The sequence below is a fragment of the Hyla sarda genome, chromosome 11, assembly GCF_029499605.1.
Source record: "Hyla sarda isolate aHylSar1 chromosome 11, aHylSar1.hap1, whole genome shotgun sequence".
NCBI classification, from domain to species: Eukaryota; Metazoa; Chordata; class Amphibia; order Anura; family Hylidae; genus Hyla; species Hyla sarda.
Genome location: NC_079199.1, coordinates 40,186,847 through 40,205,905, shown reverse-complemented (window position 1 = coordinate 40,205,905; position 19,059 = coordinate 40,186,847). Strand labels below are relative to the sequence as shown.

General features: G+C 44.5%; 1 protein-coding gene across 2 annotated transcripts; it reads right to left on the bottom strand.

Annotated features, from left to right (window-relative positions):
• Window positions 1-6,250: 6,250 nt before the first annotated feature.
• LOC130295474 (protein kinase C theta type-like) lies at window positions 6,251-14,425 on the bottom strand. Of its 2 annotated transcripts, XM_056546279.1 has the most exons (3): window positions 13,524-14,425; window positions 7,454-8,216; window positions 6,251-7,290 (listed from the first exon to the last, which is right to left on the bottom strand). In XM_056546279.1, exons 1-3 carry the CDS (start codon window positions 14,301-14,303, stop codon window positions 7,274-7,276), a joined length of 1,560 nt encoding a protein of 519 aa, XP_056402254.1. In that variant the 5' UTR covers window positions 14,304-14,425; the 3' UTR covers window positions 6,251-7,273. The 2 variants fall into 2 exon arrangements, with proteins under 2 accessions (XP_056402254.1, XP_056402253.1); XM_056546278.1 differs by having other exon boundaries at window positions 6,252-8,216; window positions 13,524-14,424.
• Window positions 14,426-19,059: the final 4,634 nt, after the last annotated feature.

Sequence of the window (19,059 nt, the reverse complement as noted above, 5' to 3'; positions counted from 1 at the left end):
AACCAATCAGATCGCTTCTTTCATTTTAAACAAGGCCTTTGCAAAATGAAAGAAGCAATCTGATTGGTTGCTATGGGCAACTGGGCAACTTTTCCTTTGCACTGGTTTTGATAAATCTCCCCCTTTGAGGGGCATTCATCAATATTTTACTAGTATATTTGCTATTATAGATGTGAAAAGTTTCCTAAGAATATACTGTCCTGCTCCAAATTCACCAAAGGTCACATGCCACTTGATGAATTAACCCCTAAAGGACCAGGCCCATTCTGGCCTTAACCCCTTAAGGACCGGGGGTTTTTCCGTTTTTGCATTTTCGTTTTTTGCTCCTTGCCTTTAAAAAATCATAACTCTTTCAATTTTGCACCTAAAAATCCATATGATGGCTTATTTTTTGCACCACCAATTCTACTTTGTAATGACGTCAGTCATTGTGCCCAAAAATCTACGGTGAAACGGGAAAAAAAATCATTGTGAGACAAAATTGAAAAAAAAAACGCCATTTTGTAACTTTTGGGGGCTTCCGTTTCTACGTAGTACATTTTTCGGTAAAAATGACACCTTACCTTTATTCTGTAGGTCCATATGATTAAAATGATACCCTACTTATACAGGTTTGAATTTGTCGCACTTCTGGAAAAAATCATAACTTCATGCAGAAAAATTTATACGTTTAAAATTGTCATCTTCTGACCCCTATAACTTTTTTATTTTTCCGTGTATGGGGCGGTATGAGGGCTCATTTTTTGCGCCGTGATCTGAAGTTTTTAACGGTATCATTTTTGCATTGATAGGACTTATTGATCGCTTTTTATTCATTTTTTCATGATATAAAAAGTGACCAAAAATGCACTATTTTGGACTTTGGAATTTTTTTGCGCGCACGCCATTGACCGTGCGGTTTAATTAACGATATATTTTTATAATTCGGACATTTCCGCACGCGGCGATACCATTTATGTTTATTTTTATTTACACTGTGTTTTTTCTTTTATAGGAAAATGGGGGTGATTCAAACTTTTAATAGGGAAGGGGTTAAATGATGTTTATTCACTTTTTTTTTGCAGTGTTATAGGTCCCATAGGGACCTATAACACTGCACACACTGATCTTTTACATTGATCACTGGTTTCTCATAAGAAACCAGTGATCGATGATTCTGCCGCATGACTGCTCATGCCTGGATCTCAGGCACTGAGCAGTCATTCGGCGATCGAACAGCGAGGAGGCAGGTAGGGGCCCTCCCGCTGTCCTGTCAGCTGTTCGGGATGCCGCGGCTATCCCGAACAGCCCACTGAGCTAGCCGGCATGCTTTCGGTTTCACTTTAGACGCGGCGTTCAACTTTGAACGCCGCGTCTAAAGGGTTAATAGCGCGCGGCACAGCGATCAATGCCGCGCGCTATTAGCCACGGGTCCCGGCCGTTGTTAGAGGCCGGGCCCGAACCGCTATGACGCGGGGCCACGCCGTGGCCCCGCGTTATAGATCGGGAGTGGACACATGACGTTCCAGTACGTCATGTGTCCTTAAGGGGTTAAGGACCAGACCAATTTTATTTTTGCATTTTAGTTTTTTCCTCCTTGCCTTCTAAAAATCATTACTCTCTTATATTTCCATCCACAGACCCATATGAGGGCTTGTATTTTACGTCACCAATTGTACTTTGTAGTTACATCACTTATTTTACCATAAAATGTACGGCGCAACCAAACAAATATTATTTATGTGGGGAAATTGAAAAGAAAACAAACCGCATTTTAGCAAATTTTGGAAGGTTTTGTTTTCACGCTGTACACTTTCGCGTAAAAATGACATGTTTTCTTTATTCTGTTTGTCAATTTGATTAAAATGATACTCATGTTATATGCTTTTCTATAATTGTACCGCTTAAAAAAAATCGCAAACCATTTTAACAAAATTAGTATGTTTGAAATTGCCCTATTTTGACCACCTATAACTTTCTCATTTTTCCGTATTTGGGGCGATATGAGGGGTCATTTTTTGCACCATGATCTGTAGTTTTTATCAGTACCACTTTTGCTTAGGTTTTACTTTTTATTAATTTCTCATAAATTTTTTTGGGAATAAAATGTGACAAAAAAGCAGCAATTTTGGACTTAAAAAAAAAAAAATTACGTTTACGCCGTTCATCGTACGGGATAATTAACAATATATTTTAATAGTTCAGACTTTTACGCACGCGGCGATATCAAATATGTGTATTAATTATTTTTGCTACCCGTTCAGACTTCTTTCCGGGGCTGAAGTGACATGGTGCTGCGACTTTTGTGAGACTTTTATGAGACTTTCAGAGAAAAGTCTCACATAATGAATCAGTGCCCACTGCATAAAACTAGTCTAAAGCACTGCAAATGGTAGTTCACTTTCAGATATGATCTATAGCAAAAGTTGCACAAAAGTCTCAGGGGAAGTGACTAAGACTTTGTGTGACACAAAAATAAACAATCTATTGATGAATTCCCCTCTTTATGTCTAAGGGTTTTGTCCAGCATAGCACATCCGCAGCATATTTGAAATTTGGAATGTGCTACTGACTGTGCCTAGAGTGTGCCCCCTGCCGTGCCCATGGGTCCAGCAGACACACAATAATCTGCAACTCAGAGAGCCGCGATGTGCGTGAGAACATGTGCAGTGTACAGACTTTGCGGCTCTCTGATTTGCAGATCCCTGTGTGTCTGTTCATAGCAGCGGATAACTCCTATGAGCAGACAAAGCAGGACACGAGGACAGCAGGAGGCACACTTAAAGGGGAACTCCGATGATTTTTTTTTTTTAATCAACTGGTGCCAGAAAGTTAAACAGATTTGTAAATTACTTCTATTAAAAAATCTTAATCCTTCCTGTACTTATTAGCTGCTGAATACTATAGTGGAAATTCTTTTTCTTTTTGAAACACAGAAATGTCTGCTGACATCACGAGCACAGTGCTCTCTGCTGACATCTCTGTCCATTTTATGAACTATCCTGAACAGCATATGTTTGCTATGGGGATTTCCTTTTACCCTGGACAGTTCCTAAAATGGACAGAGATGTCAGCAGAGAGCACTGTGCTCGTGATATCAGCAGACAGCTCTGTGTTTCAAACGGAAAATAATTTCCACTGTAGTATTCAGCAGCTAATAAGTACAGGAAGGATTAAGATTTTTTTAATAGAAGTAATTTACAAATCTGTTTAACTTTTTGGCACCAGTTGATTTAAAAAAAAAAAAAGGTTTTCACCGGAGTACCCCTTTAAATACGCTGGCAATGCGATACGTGTGACTCTACCCTACTCTAAAGAGGTAGTCTTCCTACAACACTTATGTTACTTTCACACGAGTGGACCCACAGCGTATTTTACGCTGCAGATCTGCTGCTGAAGGACCACTGCATGGTTTCTTTCTTTACATGTGCCTGCTTGGAGCAGACACACTGCGATGTGCGAGTTGCTGCGCATGCGAGGTGTACTGGCACACATCGCGGCCGCTCCCCCTGCTCCATGAGCTAGGCCGAGAGCTGCAGCAATTTGCGAGTATACTGTGCACGCGTGCTGCGACTCGCACATCGCAGTGTGTCTGCTCGTAATGGCATATTGCCGCTCCAAGCAGGCACATGTAAAGCCACCATGCAGGGGTCCTTCAGCGGCGGATCTGCAGCGTAAAATACGCTGTGGGTCAGCTTGTGTGAATGTATCCTTATACAGGATGGAGCAGAAGTTTAGAATCACAGGGGTCTAATTGTTGCCCCCTCCTGCCTCTCAAAAATGGGGTGCTGAATCTCCCATAGGAAAAGATTGTATATCTTTGGCAACAGGGCCGGCTCTCCCTATAGGCAAAATATAAAGCCGCCTAGAGCGCCCTCTTAACAGGGGGCGCCGATCTGCCAGCCGCAAGAAAGTTAGACAATCAGCATCCAAACCACTTGTGTCACGATTCGGCTTCCAGGTAGTGGATCCTCTGTGTCAGCGAGGAATTGGCGTGGACCGTGCTAGTGGACCGGTTCTAAGAGGCTACTGGTTTTCACCAGAGCCCGCCGCAAAGCGGGATGGTCTTGCTGCGGCAGTAGCAACCAGGTCGTATCCACTAGCAACGGCTCTACCTCGCTGACTGCTGAGAAGGCGTGGGACAGAAGGACTAGGCAGAGGCAAGGTCAGACGTAGCAGAAGGTCGGGGGCAGGCGGCAAGGTTCGTAGTCAGGATGGGTAGCAGAAGTTCAGGTACACAGGCTTTGGACACACTAAACGCTTTCACTGGCACAAGGCAACAAGATCCGGCAAGGGAGTGCATGGGAGGAGATCAGATATAGCCAGGGAGCAGGTGGAAGCCAATTAAGCTAATTGGGCCTGACACCAATCATTGGTGCACTGGCCCTTTAAGTCTCAGAGAGCTGGCGCGCGCGCGCGCCCTAGAGAGCGGAGCCGCGCGCGCCAGCACATGACAGCAGGGGACCGGGACGGGTAAGTGACCTGGGATGCGATTCGCGAGCGGGCGCGTCCCGCTGTGCGAATCGCATCCCCAACGGCCAAGACAGTGCAGCGCTCCCGGTCAGCGGGACTGACCGGGGCGCTGCAGGGAGAAAGACGCCGTGAGCGCTCCGGGGAGGAGCGGGGACCCGGAGCGCTAGGCATAACAACTTGCTCAGCCAATAAAATGAGGAGGAGGTTTGTTACAGTGTGTCTCCACAGTAGTAAACTAATTACATGAGGAGGAGGTTTGTTACATTGTGGCACCCCAGCAGTAAGTTGCAGCAGGCCAATGGGCGGAGTCAAGGGCGGCAAAATTAGCTTTTGCCTAGGGTGACAAAAATCCTTGCACCAGCCCTGTTTGGCAGCATGTCCAATCTGTGACTGTAGTGACAGTGTATACTTGCTACCACCGCTCCAATACGAGAGACCATTCTTAAAGGGGTACTCCGGTGGAAAACAGTATTTTTTTTAATAACTGATGCCAGAAAGTTAAACAGATTTGTAAATTACTTCTATTTAAAAATCTTTATCCTTCCAGAACTTATTAGCTGCTTTATACTACAGAGGAAGTTCTTTTCTTTTTGAATTTCCTTTCTGTCTGAGCACAGTGCTCTCTGCTGACACCTCTGTCCACGTCAGGAACTGCTATAGGAATTTTGTTCCTGCTCTGGACAGTTCCTGAAATGGACAGAGGTGTCAGTAGAGAGGACCGTAGACAGTAAAAAAAAAAAAAAAAAAAAAAAAAAAAGGAATCCAAAAAGAAATGAACTTTCTCTGTAGTACACAGCAGCTGATAAGTACTGGAAGGATTTAGATTTTTAAATAAAAGTAATTTACAAATCTCACATAGGAGATAGTGCGGCACTGCGTGAGTGTGCTGGATTTGGAATGGCAGGTGGGAGTTGGTGTAGCTGTAATGCCTCAGGTGGTGCTCAGATAATGCAAGCAAAGTTCATAGTATTCGTGAAAAGAAATGAAGATATCGGCACTCACCAGTGTGGCTGCAGGGTCTTCTTTATTGAGACGTACTCACATGCGGGGTACTCCCCTCTCTTCTGTACCCCGCATGTGAGTATGTCTCAATAAAGAAGACCCTGCAGCCACACTGGTGAGTGCCGATATCTTAATTTCTCTTCACGGATACTAATTTACAAATCTGTTTATCTTTCTGGCACCAATTGATTAAAAAATATTTTTTCCATCGAGTACTCCTTAAAGATATCATTTTGCCATTACACTTATAGAAAGATTCACTTTTCAGGAGTGTGTGAAAGCTGGGTGACAGCCTCTGAGGTTGGTACGGTAATGGGCGCCATGTTGGTTGTCATCCTGCTTGTCCCGTAGACTATTCCTATGGGATCTGTCCATGTGGACACCTCTACCAGGAATTTCCCTTCTTCACGAATGTTGCTCTGATGCTCTTCTGGTGTGGATGTTCTCATAACAGGAGCGTCCATAAAGCGTCTATAGAGATCTATTACTCCATGAAGCATCCTCCACTGTGTGCTCATTCTAGGCAATCCTCCATGACCTAAATATACCCCAGCTCTGACTTGCACTGATACATTGTAACAAACCCTCACTTGTTATATTACCATAAAAGTTGTTGCTGCGTTTAGAAAACCAATCTTACAAACGATCTATTAGGGGATTAAAGATGGGTAATAGATGGGGGTCCCTCATTCAGGATCCTCCATATATAAGTCAGAATGGAGAGAGGCTACTAGCAGCGTCAATAGGACATTTATTAGATTGACATCCAGTGGAAATAAAGACAAGTACAACCATGTAGAGGGTAAAAAAAAGAGTTTATTTATAGGGATGGGGGGGGGGGGGACAATAATAAACAAGATACACATATATAATAGTATAATATAATAGTAAGTTAGTGGTCTGTTGTACTGAACCGTGCTCGGCCGTGTTGATCCAGAGGAAGGCGAAAACCCCCTGTAAGGAAAGAGCCAATTGTCCTTATTACCAGGGGGGAAAATTCCTTCCCGACCCCAAATATGGCGGTCAGAATAAATCCCAGGATCAAAGGCTGGAACCAAACCAGAGTGATAGAAAGGGGGGGGGGGGGGGGGTAAATTAATTTAAATTATAAATATTTTTTTGTTATACATGTTTCTAATAGTCTATTGGTAAGTCTAGTAGTCTAATTTTAATGTTTGGGTCAAATACATTTTTAAGATAAAAAAATATATAAATATATATTTATTTATTAATTTTTTAGAATTAGTTGTGTTACTAAGAGGGTAATTTTATGTTATTATGCTAAACCTATTTACGGCTATATTGATCCAGAGGAAGGCGAAAACCCCCTGTGAGGAATGAGCCAATTGTCCTAAAATCAGGGGGAAAAATTCCTTCCCGACCCCAAATATGGCGATCAGAATAAATCCCTGGATCGAGCCGATATGTCCCCTATCTGTGGTCTGTGTCTATGTGTGTGCGCCTATCCCTATCGTGTAGTGTGTGTGGTGAGTGCAGTACTTACCCGGCCTGTGCTTGGATGGGTTCAGGGATAATATCCGCCACTCAGCACCGCAGGATTACAACATGCGGCTATTGTTCCTGAACTTACCAGATGGAATCTAAGCACAGGCCGCTCCTGGGGTTGTAGAGGATCTTCCGGCTGCAGTGATGTCAGATGCCAGCCCCGGAATGGAGGATGCCAGGTAAAGGGACTGGGGCAGTAACACAATGGCAAAGGTGTGGCATAAAGATGTTCTAGAGCAGCCGAGGTTACAGCAGCAGAGACATGATGCCTGGATCAGGAGGCCGGAGGTTCTGAGCAGTAGGCGCGGTGTCCTCAGAGTCCAGATCCACCTATGGAGAAGTGAAGAACATGTGATGGTAGTTATCCCAAGAGAAGGTTCTTACTGGGCCCAGCTTGGTGACGTATAATTGAATCCGGTCCCATGGTGGGTGTCCTCTGTGTCCTCCGGCCACTGCAGATGGTGATTTTGCAGAACTGTCTCAAACGGCTTACATGGTGGCTTGGCTCTCCTCTCTTCCAGTTCCTCCCAGCGAATGGTGGAAAAGAATGGATGCTTCCGGATGTTTCTGCGCACCCCAGGGCGCTTATCGGGATTCTTGCGCAGAAGTTGACTGATGAGATGTTCAATAGCAGCATCCATCCCGGGTGGAAGTTTTGGCTCCTTTCTGGTGATGGCTTTGAAAACCTTCTGCTTGCTGTGGCCGATGAAAAATGGGAAGCGTCCTGTCGCCATCCTGCACAACACAATCCCAAGGCTCCACCAGTCAACGGCTGTGTAATACTCTTGTCCGAGAAGCACTTCAGGGGCCATGTAGCAGAATGTTCCTGTCACTCCATCGATCTTGCTGGAGGCTGTGACTCCATCTTGTGCCAGGCCCAGGTCAATGATCCGGATGTGGCCTTCTGCATCCAACATGATGTTCTCTGGCTTGAGGTCTCTGTGGACGATGTTCTGTCCATGGAGGAACTGGAGGCCGCATACCATCTCTGCTGCGTAGAACCTTATGTTGTTGATGTCCAGGTAGCAGCAAATCCTGATCAAATCCTCCAGACTGCCGCCGGACAGGTACTCCGTGATGAAGTATGCGCGCTCCAGAGACTGATGTGCAGCATAAAGGTGGCATAGAAATGGACAGTCTCGGGCTGCCAGGAGTATCCGCCGCTCTCTCTTGATGGTTCCCTCGTTGTCCTCTCTTCTGTTGATGATCTTTATGGCCATGTGGGTGTCTCGGCCAGGGACTGATGCCAGGACCACCTGTGGAAAACAAATGGAAGACGCTCATTAGAAGACATCATAAGGTTGATATTGATCAGTGTTTGTCAAGCTCGGTCCTCAACACCCCCAACAAGTCATGTTTTCTGGATTTCCTTTAGTCTTTCACAGGTGATACAATTATGGTCAGTGAATCAGGAATCACCACAGTTATATCACCTGTGGAAGACTAAGGAAATCCTAAAAACATGACCTGTTGGGGGTCTTGAGGACAGCGCTTGATAAACATTGATATGGAGGAGGGGGGGGGGGGCTGTTTATGGGTGGACTTAGTGATGGGTCAGTTAGATAGCACCCAGGAACCTTAAGCCTAGGAAAACTGCAAGAAAGAGCTATAATAACCTGTAAATCCCCCTTTAGCAACAATCGTCTCTAACAAAGTTTCCTGCAGCTACAAATGCTGTAAGTTTTGTTCACCAATAGGATACCTGGCAGGTTTGGTGGCGGAATCCTGGTGGAATCCAGTCCGCAAGATGACGCCAGCTCTAAAAAGGGCGTTCAGTGCATAGTGGTGATGCCGATGTGATTAAATCAAAAGTAATTTGGCTAATAGTGGAGATACGGTATCAGACCTGCCATTCAGGCGCGCAGAAGCAGTAGATGGAAAAGTTACACGCACGTTCGGACAGCACTTTGAATCATTTATGCACTCTTATGCACAATTGGTTGAGGCTCAATAAGTACAAAAGTGGTAGGTAAACGCAATCTATGAGAATAGAACAGAGGGGAACTTGTGCCAAGTGTAACGAATTGTAATATTAAAAGTGTATTAAAAAGATAAAAAAAAATGAAATGTGAACAAAATTTAGGAAAATGTTGAACAGGTTATCCACCATCTGAAAAGGTAGCGTAAAGGAAAAAAACGAATGGTGTAAAAGCCAAAAACCTGGATCCCTAGTGTGAAAGTGATTCATAGAGGTGGATGAAGAATGGGAATAGAGTGCGGAAATAGTGCTAGGCGAATGTCACTGAATATCAGCCGGTGCATGGTGGTTATGTAGCAGTTGTATGTTGATTGTAAAGCTGGGCTCCAACCTCCACAACTCCCAGATTAGGTACCAAGAGGAACAATGAAAAATGATTAGAAAAATACTATAAAAATAGTCTACTATGTGGTATTGCAGTTTTCCCGGAATTAATGGCTCCAACATGAGAAATAGTCTTAAAAATGGGCAGAAGTCCCTACAATAATGATGGGTCCAGAAAACAAAATAGCATCCTCATCGAGAAAGAGGACAAGAATGGATCATCAGGAGGCATCAATGGGGGTATTTATTAGATAGTTTAAAAACAGGGGAATTCCAGAGGGTTCACTTACTTTATCTCCTAACTCTATGAATGCATTGAACAATGGATAGACATGTCTTTGAGTTGGTTGGGATCAGTGTAGTTCTCATCTTCTGGTCCAAATAGGTTTCTGTAAGATTGTATTGAAACCATAGAAATCCATATATGGATAACTAAAAGAGAAGCATATATATATTTTTTTTTTACTAAGAGCCAGGGAACAGGCTCTTGAATCAACCAAAGTGCAAACGTGTTACACTAAAAAAAGTGCACAAAGGATGTGGTCTATCACAAGCCCTTCTCCTATAGTTCGCCTCCGGATCAAAAGGTACCTGTGAGGTTCCAGGTTCAATATCCCTTTTTGCCGAAGCTATTAAGCAACCACAAATGCTCCCTGCATCCCCCTTGGCGTTAGCAAAGGTATCTGCCCACAGAGCCGATAACAGTTGGTACCCTGCCCATGCAGGAGTACCCGGGGTTTTTGCAGAGAGGTGCAAAACCTAATGGCCACACACACCTCCCCTAGACCGCCAGGAGGAACACTGAGAAGGGCTACCGTATCCTAACAATCTTGTGGACACACAACACGCAAAAAGTGTCACAGTGACAAAAAAGGAAATAAATAAGTGAATGTGTGCAGATATCCTGGCCAAACATACAGCCAGATCTATAGAAATGTCTCTGATGCTAGCCAGAAGGCCGGAAATCAAGAGGTGAGTGCCACAAGGTGAAGAGTTTATGGTGCCAGTGCTTCCACTCAGTGCGCCAATACTCCCAGTGAGTTTCAGCACCTCAGGGTCACCACTCCCCAAGGCACTAAAGTACCTCAGCTCTAGACCCTCTCAGCCTCATGGCAAGACCCTGAGGAAACAGGTCACGTTGGGGCAGCAGTCGAGCTGTTTCCTCAGAACCAGCCCTGGAACGCCCTGGTACACCTGTTCCCTACATGCCTGACCCCTCCATGCAGCACCCATCCCCACCAGCCCAATACCGGAGCTTCGGGTCACCGCCTGAAACTGATAAGAACAGAAACTACACTTGATCTTAGTCAAAAGGCCGAGAAGCGACCTCTACAGCTTCTAGATTAGGTGCCAAGAGGAACAAATAGAAAATGAATAGAAAAATACTATAAAAATAGTCCACTATGTGCAGTTTTCACGGAATTCATGGGTCCAACATGATAAATAGTCTTAAAAATGGGCAGAAGTCCCTACAATAATGATGGGTCCAGAAAACAAAATATTATCCTTATTGAGAAAGAGGACAAGAATGGATCATCGGGATGCATCAATGGGGGTATTTATTAGATAGTATAAATACAGGGAATTCCAGAGGGTTCACTTACTTTATCTCCTAACTCTATGAATGCATTGAACAATGGATAGACATGTCTTTGAGTTGGTTGGGATCAGTGTAGTTCTCATCTTCTCGTCCAAATAGGTTTCTGTAAGATTGTATTGAAACCATAGAAATCCATGTATGGATAACTAAAAGAGAAGCATTGAAGGGGACAAAATTCAAGGACTTTATTCCACAGAAGACTGGGTGCTTTTCACCTTCTGGTCCTGGTCCGGTCACACACCTGTAGAGTCAGGGTTGCCACCTGACTGACATTCAACCAAGGAAAACAAAGGTAAAATATACATAATAAGTACCATCTGACCCCCAAGTAATGCACAAAAGAAAGAAAATGTGCAAAAAAGAAATACAACACAGCATACAGAGATATAGGGCAAGGAAAAAACAGACTATAATGAATAGAAAACCGTAATCCCATAGGGGGAAACTCTTTTGTTTCACTTTATTATTGGATTTATATTTTGAATCCTATATATATTACATGTGAAGAGATATTATTATTTATTACCTGCGGTATTGGAGGAACAATTTACAGCGATATAATATCAGCACATAGGAACTTTTATACATTTACCTTATATTATTGAGTATTCCCGTGCCCATTATAAAGACCTTTGTAGAGGAAGAGCGGTGCAGTTCCCATAGCAACCAGTTTGCTTTTATTTTTCAGAGGCCTTTTTCAATTGGTTGCTATGGGCATCTGCACCTACCAGCAGACCCACCTTACCACAACACTGCATGTATGGATAACAAAAAGAGAAGCATTGAAGGGGACAAAATTCAAGGACTTTATTCCACAGAAGACTGGGTGCTTTTCACATTCTGGTCCTGGTCTGGTCACACACCTGTAGAGTCAGGGGGATACCTCACCTGGTCGCACCATGGATGATGCGTCACTAGGGTTGCCACCTGGCCGGTATTTTGGCCACCTTGACGGTATTTTTATATTAAAAATACCGGCAATACAATGACCAGTATTTATCCAACCAATCCTCCAACTCCCGGAATGTTGCACCATAACCTATACCAGTGTTTCCCAACCAGAGCACCCCCAGCTGTTGAAAAACTACAACTTCTTGCATGGGCATGCTTGGAGTTGTAGTTTTGCAACAGCTGGAGGAACCCCATGGTTGGTAAACACTGACCTATACTATATACTACTGTACCGTCCAACATGCTGGGAGTTGTAGTTTTCCTTTGGGCGAGCTGCTGACTTGCAGGCTGTATCAGGGCATGCTGGGAGTTATAGTTAGTAGCTAACTGCAACTCTTGAATTTAATTTAAAAAAAAGAAGCAATCAAAAAGTCACATTGAAATAAAAATGGTCCTGTTAAAAGCTACAGACTGGGGCACAAAAATGAGCCTCATACAGGCCCTTATAAGGAGAAATAAAAAAGTTATAGGGGTCAGAATAGCACAAAATTCCCCCCACATATTTGTATCATGTGATGTCACGCATATATAATTAATCATGCCAATGATCATGGCCGGTATTTATTAATTTTTTTTTTTTGCAAAAAAGGTGGCAACCCTATGTGTCACATGTGGGCCATATAAAGTAAGTGGTGTGGGGATCCTACAAGTTTTCCTCAGTCCACCCCCAGGAATATCCAGGCCAGTTAGCTCAATTTAACTGGACTACAAAAGGGTTCAACCAAGGAAAACAAAGGTAAAAAAAATATACATAATAAGTACCATCTACCCCCCAAATAATGCATAAAAGAAAGAAAATGTGCAAAAAACAAATACAACACAGCATACAGAGATATAGGGCAAGGAAAAAACCAGACAATAATGAATAGAGAACCGTAATCCCAGAGGGGGAAACTCTTTTGTTGCACTTTATTATTGGATATATTTGGAATCCTATATATATTACATGTGAAGATATATTGGGGAAGATTTATCAAAACCTGTGCAGAGGCAAAGTTGCCCATAGCAACCAATCAGCTTACGTCTTACATTCTTAACAAGGCCTCTGAAAAATGAAAGAAGCGATCTGATTGGTTGCTATGGGCAACTGGGCAACTTTCCTTTCCACAGGTCTTGATAAATCTCCCCCATTATTATTTATTACCTGCGGTATTGGAGGAACAATTTACAGCGATATAATATCAGCACATAGGAACTTTTATACATTTACTTTATATTATTGAGTATTCCCGTGCCCATTATAAAGACCTGTGTAGAGGAAGAGCGGTACAGTTCCCATAGCAACCAGTTTGCTTCTTTTATTTTTCAGATTGGTTGCTATGGGCAACTGCACCGCTCATCCTCTGCACAGATCTTAATAAATCCCCCCTATATGTACTGTTTACACACTGCTCCAGAAGACCCCTCTGCACCTTCTCTTCTCCCTGCGTCTGGTTTCCTGCACCCACACCATCTTGGGCATCCCAACTTCCATCTGCCAGGACACAGTACATGGAGGTGCCCCAAGGGATCCGTTCACACCTAATACCAAGTGTAGTCCCTTCAGGGAGTTTTATATGGATGTGCATAACCACCAAAGCCATCAGGGGCATAATATTGTGGGACTACAAGTTCCAGCAGACCCACCTTACCACAACACTGCAACCCACAACAATACAAATGCAGCCTAAAATGGCTGATAACAGAAAACAAGATGGAGATAGAACTTACTTTGCCGAAGTTGCCTCTACCCAGGACTTGGTGGAGGTTGTAGTGGCTGATGGTAAGCCTGGGGTAGGGACCCGATGTTCCTTGGCTGCTCCCAGGTGTTGGCTCCTCATCCTCTGATCCTCCATTCTCGTTGTCTCTCCTCCTCTTGACTCCATCCTCGCCTTCCTCTTCCCTCTTCCTCTTGCCTTCGCTCTTCCTCTTCTCCTCCTTGCCATCTTCTTCATGTTCAGTAGACGCCATCCCAGGTGTTGGTTCCTCATCCTCTGATCCTCCATCCTCGTCTCCTCTCCTCCACTTGACTCCATCCTCGCCTTCCTCTTCCCTCTTCCTCTTCTCCTCCTTGCCATCTTCTCCATGTCCAGTGGACGCCATCCCAGGTGTTGGCTCCTCATCCTCTGATCCTCCATCGTCCTCTCTCCTCCTCTTGACTCCATCCTCGCCTTCCTCTTCCCTCTTCCTCTTCTCCTCCTTGCCATCTTCTCCATGTCCAGTGGACGCCATCCCAGGTGCTGGCTCCTCATCCTCCGATCCTCTGTCGTCATCTCCTCTCCTTCTCTTGACTCCATCCTTGCCTTCCTCTTCCCTCTTCCTCTTCTCCTCCTCGCCATCTTCTCCATGTCCAGTGGTCGCCATCCCAGGTGTTGGCTCCTCATCCTCTGATCCTCCATCGTCCTCTCTCCTCCTCTTGACTCCATCCTCGCCTTCCTCTTCCCTCTTCCTCTTGCCTTCGCTTTTCCTCTTCTCCTCCTCGCCATCTTCTCCATGTCCAGTGGACGCCATCTCAGCGGTTCTCCTTCAGTCTGTAGACCTCGGTCCAGTCACGTCGGTCGCCAGCAGAGAGTAAACGGCAGTTGGTCGTGTGCAGGTGATGTCATCGGCCATGGGATGCTCTGGTGGCACCTGCCTGTCACTGGCCCTATAGACCTGCTCTGCCATATACAATGTGATGTGGGAATCATGAGGGACATCTAGGGTTGACCTTAGATTGTTTGCTACCCTGTGCAGTTTGATGGACCTTATGATGGACCACAGTGGTCTCCAAAGTATGGACCTCCAGGTGTTGCAAAAATACAACTCACAGGCTTGTTGGGCATTGTAGTTTTGCAATATCTGGAGGTCCACAGTTTTGAAACCAATTGATTTAGGCACCTATTATGATCCTTGGGGTCCAAGCCCCTTTTGCCCTGGTGCAGGTCTCATTCCCCTGGTCATGGTCTAAAGTCAAGAGGAACAATAATAATTCATGGGGGGTTCTTCAGTGTTTGGGGGTATGTGGTGTAACTGCTAGTGGTATATATTGGCACAGTGGTCATATAGGCGGTATATATAGATCTATGTAGAGTTAGAATTAAATATAGTGGATAAAACACACACACTTGTGAGTATGTAAACCTATTCAGCAATATGTTCCTATTACAACTATTCCTGTAAATCAGCTGAACACATAGCACCAGATATGATGCATAGCAGCGGTACGCAACGGGCTGACCGTGGTCCAGGTCCAGACCATGACTGCCAGACATCCGGACCACTAGCCAGCTCTCCCCTCATTCATTTGTATTGGTGTCTTTAACCCTTTAAGGACTCAGCCAATTTTCACTGTAGGACCCGGCCATTTTTTGCACATCTGACCACTGTCACTTTAAGCATTAATAACTCTGGAATGCTTTTACCTTTCATTCTGATTCCGAGATAGTTTTTTCGTGACATATTCTTCTTTACCTTAGTGGTAAAATTTTGTCGATACTTGCATCGTTTCTTGGTGAAAAATTCCAAAATTTGATGAAAAAATTGAAAATTTTGCATTTTTTTTAACTTTGAAGCTCTCTGCTTATAAGGAAAATTTATATTCCAAATAAATTATATATTGATTCACATATACAACATGTCTACTTTATGGTTGCATCATAACGTTGACATGTTTTTACTTTTGGAAGACACCAGAGGGCTTCAAAGTTCAGCAGCAATTTTCCAATTTTTCCCAAAATTTTCTAAATCAAAATTTTTCAGGGACCAGTTCAGGTTTTAAGTGGATTTGAAGGGCCTTCTTATTAGAAATACCCCAAAAATGACCCCATTATAAAAACTGCACCCCCCAAAGTATTAAAAATGACATTCAAAAGGTTTGTTAACCCTTTAGGTGTTTCACAGGAATAGCAGCAAATTGAAGGAGAAAATTCTAAATTTTTTGAATTTTTTCAAGGGGTAAAGGGAGAGAATCCTTCCTAAAATGTGTAGCCCAATTTCTCTCGAGTAAGGAAATACCTCATATGTATATGTCAAGTGTTCGGCGGGCGCAGTAGAGGGCTCAGAAGGGAAGGAGCGACAATGGGATTTTGGAGAGTGAGTTTTTCTGAAATGGTTTTTGTGGGGCATGTCGCATTTAGGAAGCCCCTATGGTGCCAGAACAACACAAAAAAAAAACACATGGCATACTATTTTAGAAAATACACCCCTCAAGGAACACATCAAGGGGTACAGTGAGCCTTTAAACCTCACAGGTGTTTGACGACTTTTTGCTAAAGTCAGATGTGTAAATGAAAAAAAACATTCTTTTTTACTAAATTGCTGGTTTCCCCCCACATTTTATATTTTTACAAGGGGTAATAGGAGAAAATGACCCCCAAAATTTGTAACCCCATTTCTTCTGAGTATGGAAATACCCAATGTGTGGACATCAAGTGATCTGCTGGTGCACTACAATGCTCAGAAGAGAAGGAGCGCCATTGAGCTTTTGAAGACAGAATTTGGTTGGAATAGAAGTCGGGGGCCATGTGCGTTTACAAAGCCCCCCCCCCGTGGTGCCAGAACAGTGGACCCCCCACTTGACCCCATTTTGGAAACTACACCACCCACAGAATTTAATAAGGGGTGCAGTGAGTATTTACACCCCACTGGCGTTTGACAGATTTTTGGAACAGTGGGCTGTGCAAACAAAAAAATCACATTTTTCATTTTCACGGACCACTGTTCCAAAAATCTGTCAGACACCTGTGGGGCGTAAATGCTCACTGTACCCCTTATTACATTGCATGAGGGGTGTAGTTTCCAAAATTGGGTCATATGTGGGGGGTTCCATTGTTCTGGCTCTATGGGGGCTTTGTAAACACACGTAGCCTTCAATTCCGGACAAATTTTATCTTCAAAATCCCAATGGTGCTCCTTCTCTTCTGAGCATTGTAGTTTGCCCGCCGAGCACTTTACATCCACATATGGGGTATGCTCTTACTCAGAAAAAATGGTGTTAAAAATTTTGAGGGGCTTTTTTCCTATGTTTCCTTGTGAAAATGAAAAATTTTGGGTAACACCAGCATTTTTGTGAATTTTTTTTTTTTTTCATTTTTCCATCCAAATTCGTCAAACACCTGTGGGGTGTTAAGGCTCACTATACCTCTTGTTACCTTCCGTGAGGGGTGTCGTTTCCAAAATGGGATCACATGTGGGTATTTATTTTTTTGCGTTTATGTCAGAACCGCTGTAAAATCACCAATGTAGGCCTCAAATGTACATAGTGCGCTCTCACTCCTGAGCCTTGTTGTGCGCCCGCAGAGCATTTTACGCTTACATATGGGGTATTTCTGTACTCAGGAGAAATTGCGTTACAAATTTTGGGGGGCTTTTTTTTCCTTTTAACACTTGTGAAAATAAAAAGTAAAGGACAACACCAGCATGTTAGTGTAAAATTAAAATTTTTTTTTACACTGACAGGCTGGTGTAGCCCTCAACTTTTCCTTTTCATAAGGGGTAAAAGGAGAAAAAGCCCCCCAAAATTTGTAACGCAATTTCTTCCGATTACGAAGATACCCCATATGTGGCCCTAAACTGTTTCCTTGAAATACGACAGGGCTCTGAAGTGAGAGAGCGCCATGCGCATTTGAGGACTAAATTAGGGATTGCATAGGGGTGGACATAGGGGTATTCTATGCCAGTGATTCCCAAACAGGGTGTCTCCAGCTGTTGCTAAACTCCCAGCATGCCTGGACAGTCAGTGGCTGTCCGGAAATGCTGGGAGTTGTTGTTTTGCAACAGCTGGAGGTTCCGTTTTGGAAACACTGCCGTATAATACATTTTTCATTTTTATTGGGGGGACAGTGTAAGGGGGTGTATGTGTAGTGTTTTACCCTTTATTATGTGTTAGTGTAGTGTAGTGTTTTTAGGGTACAGTCACACTGGCGGGTTACAGTGAGCTTCCCGCTAGAAATTTGCGCTGCGGCGAAAAATTTGCCGCAGCTCATACTTGAAGCAGGAAACTTACTGTAAACCCGCCCGTGTGAATGTACCCTGTACGTTCACATGGGGGGCAAACCTCCAGCTGTTTCAAAACTACAACTCCCAGCATGTACTGATAGACCGTGCATGCTGGGAGTTGTAGTTTTGCAACAGCTGGAGGCACACTGGTTGGAAAACCTTCAGTTAGGTTCTGTTACCTAATTCAGTATTTTCCAACCAGTGTGCCTCCAGCTGGAGGCACACTGGTTGGAAAATACTGAGTTAGGTAACAGAACCTAACTGAAGGTTTTCCAACCAGTGTGCCTCCAGCTGTTGCAAAACTACAACTCCCAGCATGTACTGATCGCCGAAGGGCATGCTGGGAGATCTAGTTATGCAACAGCTGGAGGGATCGCAACTACAACTCCCAGCATGCCGAGACAGCTGTTTCGGCATGCTGGGATTTGCAGTTTTGCAACATCTGGAGGGCTACAGATAGAGACCACTGCACTGTGATCTCCAAACTGTGGACCTCCAGATGTTGCAAAACTACAAATTCCAGCATGCACAGACAGCAAACAGCTATGTGGGCATGCTGGGAGTTGTAATTTTGCAAGATCTAGAGTGCTACAGTATAGAGATCACTGTGCAGTGGTCTCTAAACTGTAGACCTCCAGCTGTTGCAAAACTGCATCTCCCACCATGCCCAGCAGCTGTCTGGGCATGCTGGGAGTGGTAGTTTTGCAACATCTGGAGGGCTACAGTCTCAGACTGTAGCCCTCTAGATGTTGCTAGGCAACTTACCGGCTTCCATCGGATCCAGGGAGCCGTCCTCTTCTGCTGCACGACATCGCCGCCCGCGCCGATCACCGCCGCCGATCCGGTCCCGCAGCTTCCACCGACGGGTAAGTGGATCTTCGGCGTTCGGTCCCCGTCATTTCCCCGTCCTGCCCCGCCTATTGTGGGTGGGCAGAACGGGGAAAATGAAAGTAAACCCCCCCGCCCCTAATCTGCTATTGGTGGTCGCGTTTAGACCACCAATAGCAGAGATAGGAGGGGTGGCAACTCTGCCACCTCACTCCTATGGCTACAGGGGGATCGTGGGTGTCTTAGACAACCGCGATCCCCCTTCTATTCCGGGTCACCATAGACCCGAATGACCCGGAATCGGCGCAAATCGCAAGTGTGAATTCACTTGCGATTTGCGCCGGTCGCCGACATGGGGGTGCCTGCTGATCCATATCAGCAGTCACCCCGGCCCGGTCCCCGCCCGCCACGCGGTGGGGACCGAAATTCCCACGGGCGTACAGGTACGCCCTGGGTCCTT

Excerpts from the sequence above, each read along its gene's own strand:
- LOC130295474 (XM_056546278.1), bottom strand. The coding sequence starts at position 14,303 with ATGGCGTCCACTGGACATGGAGAAGATGGCGAGGAGGAGAAGAGGAAA. Across the intron at positions 8,217-13,523 it reads GTAGAGGCAACTTCGGCAAA|GTGGTCCTGGCATCAGTCCC; the intron begins GTAAGTTCTATC and ends TGTTTTCCACAG.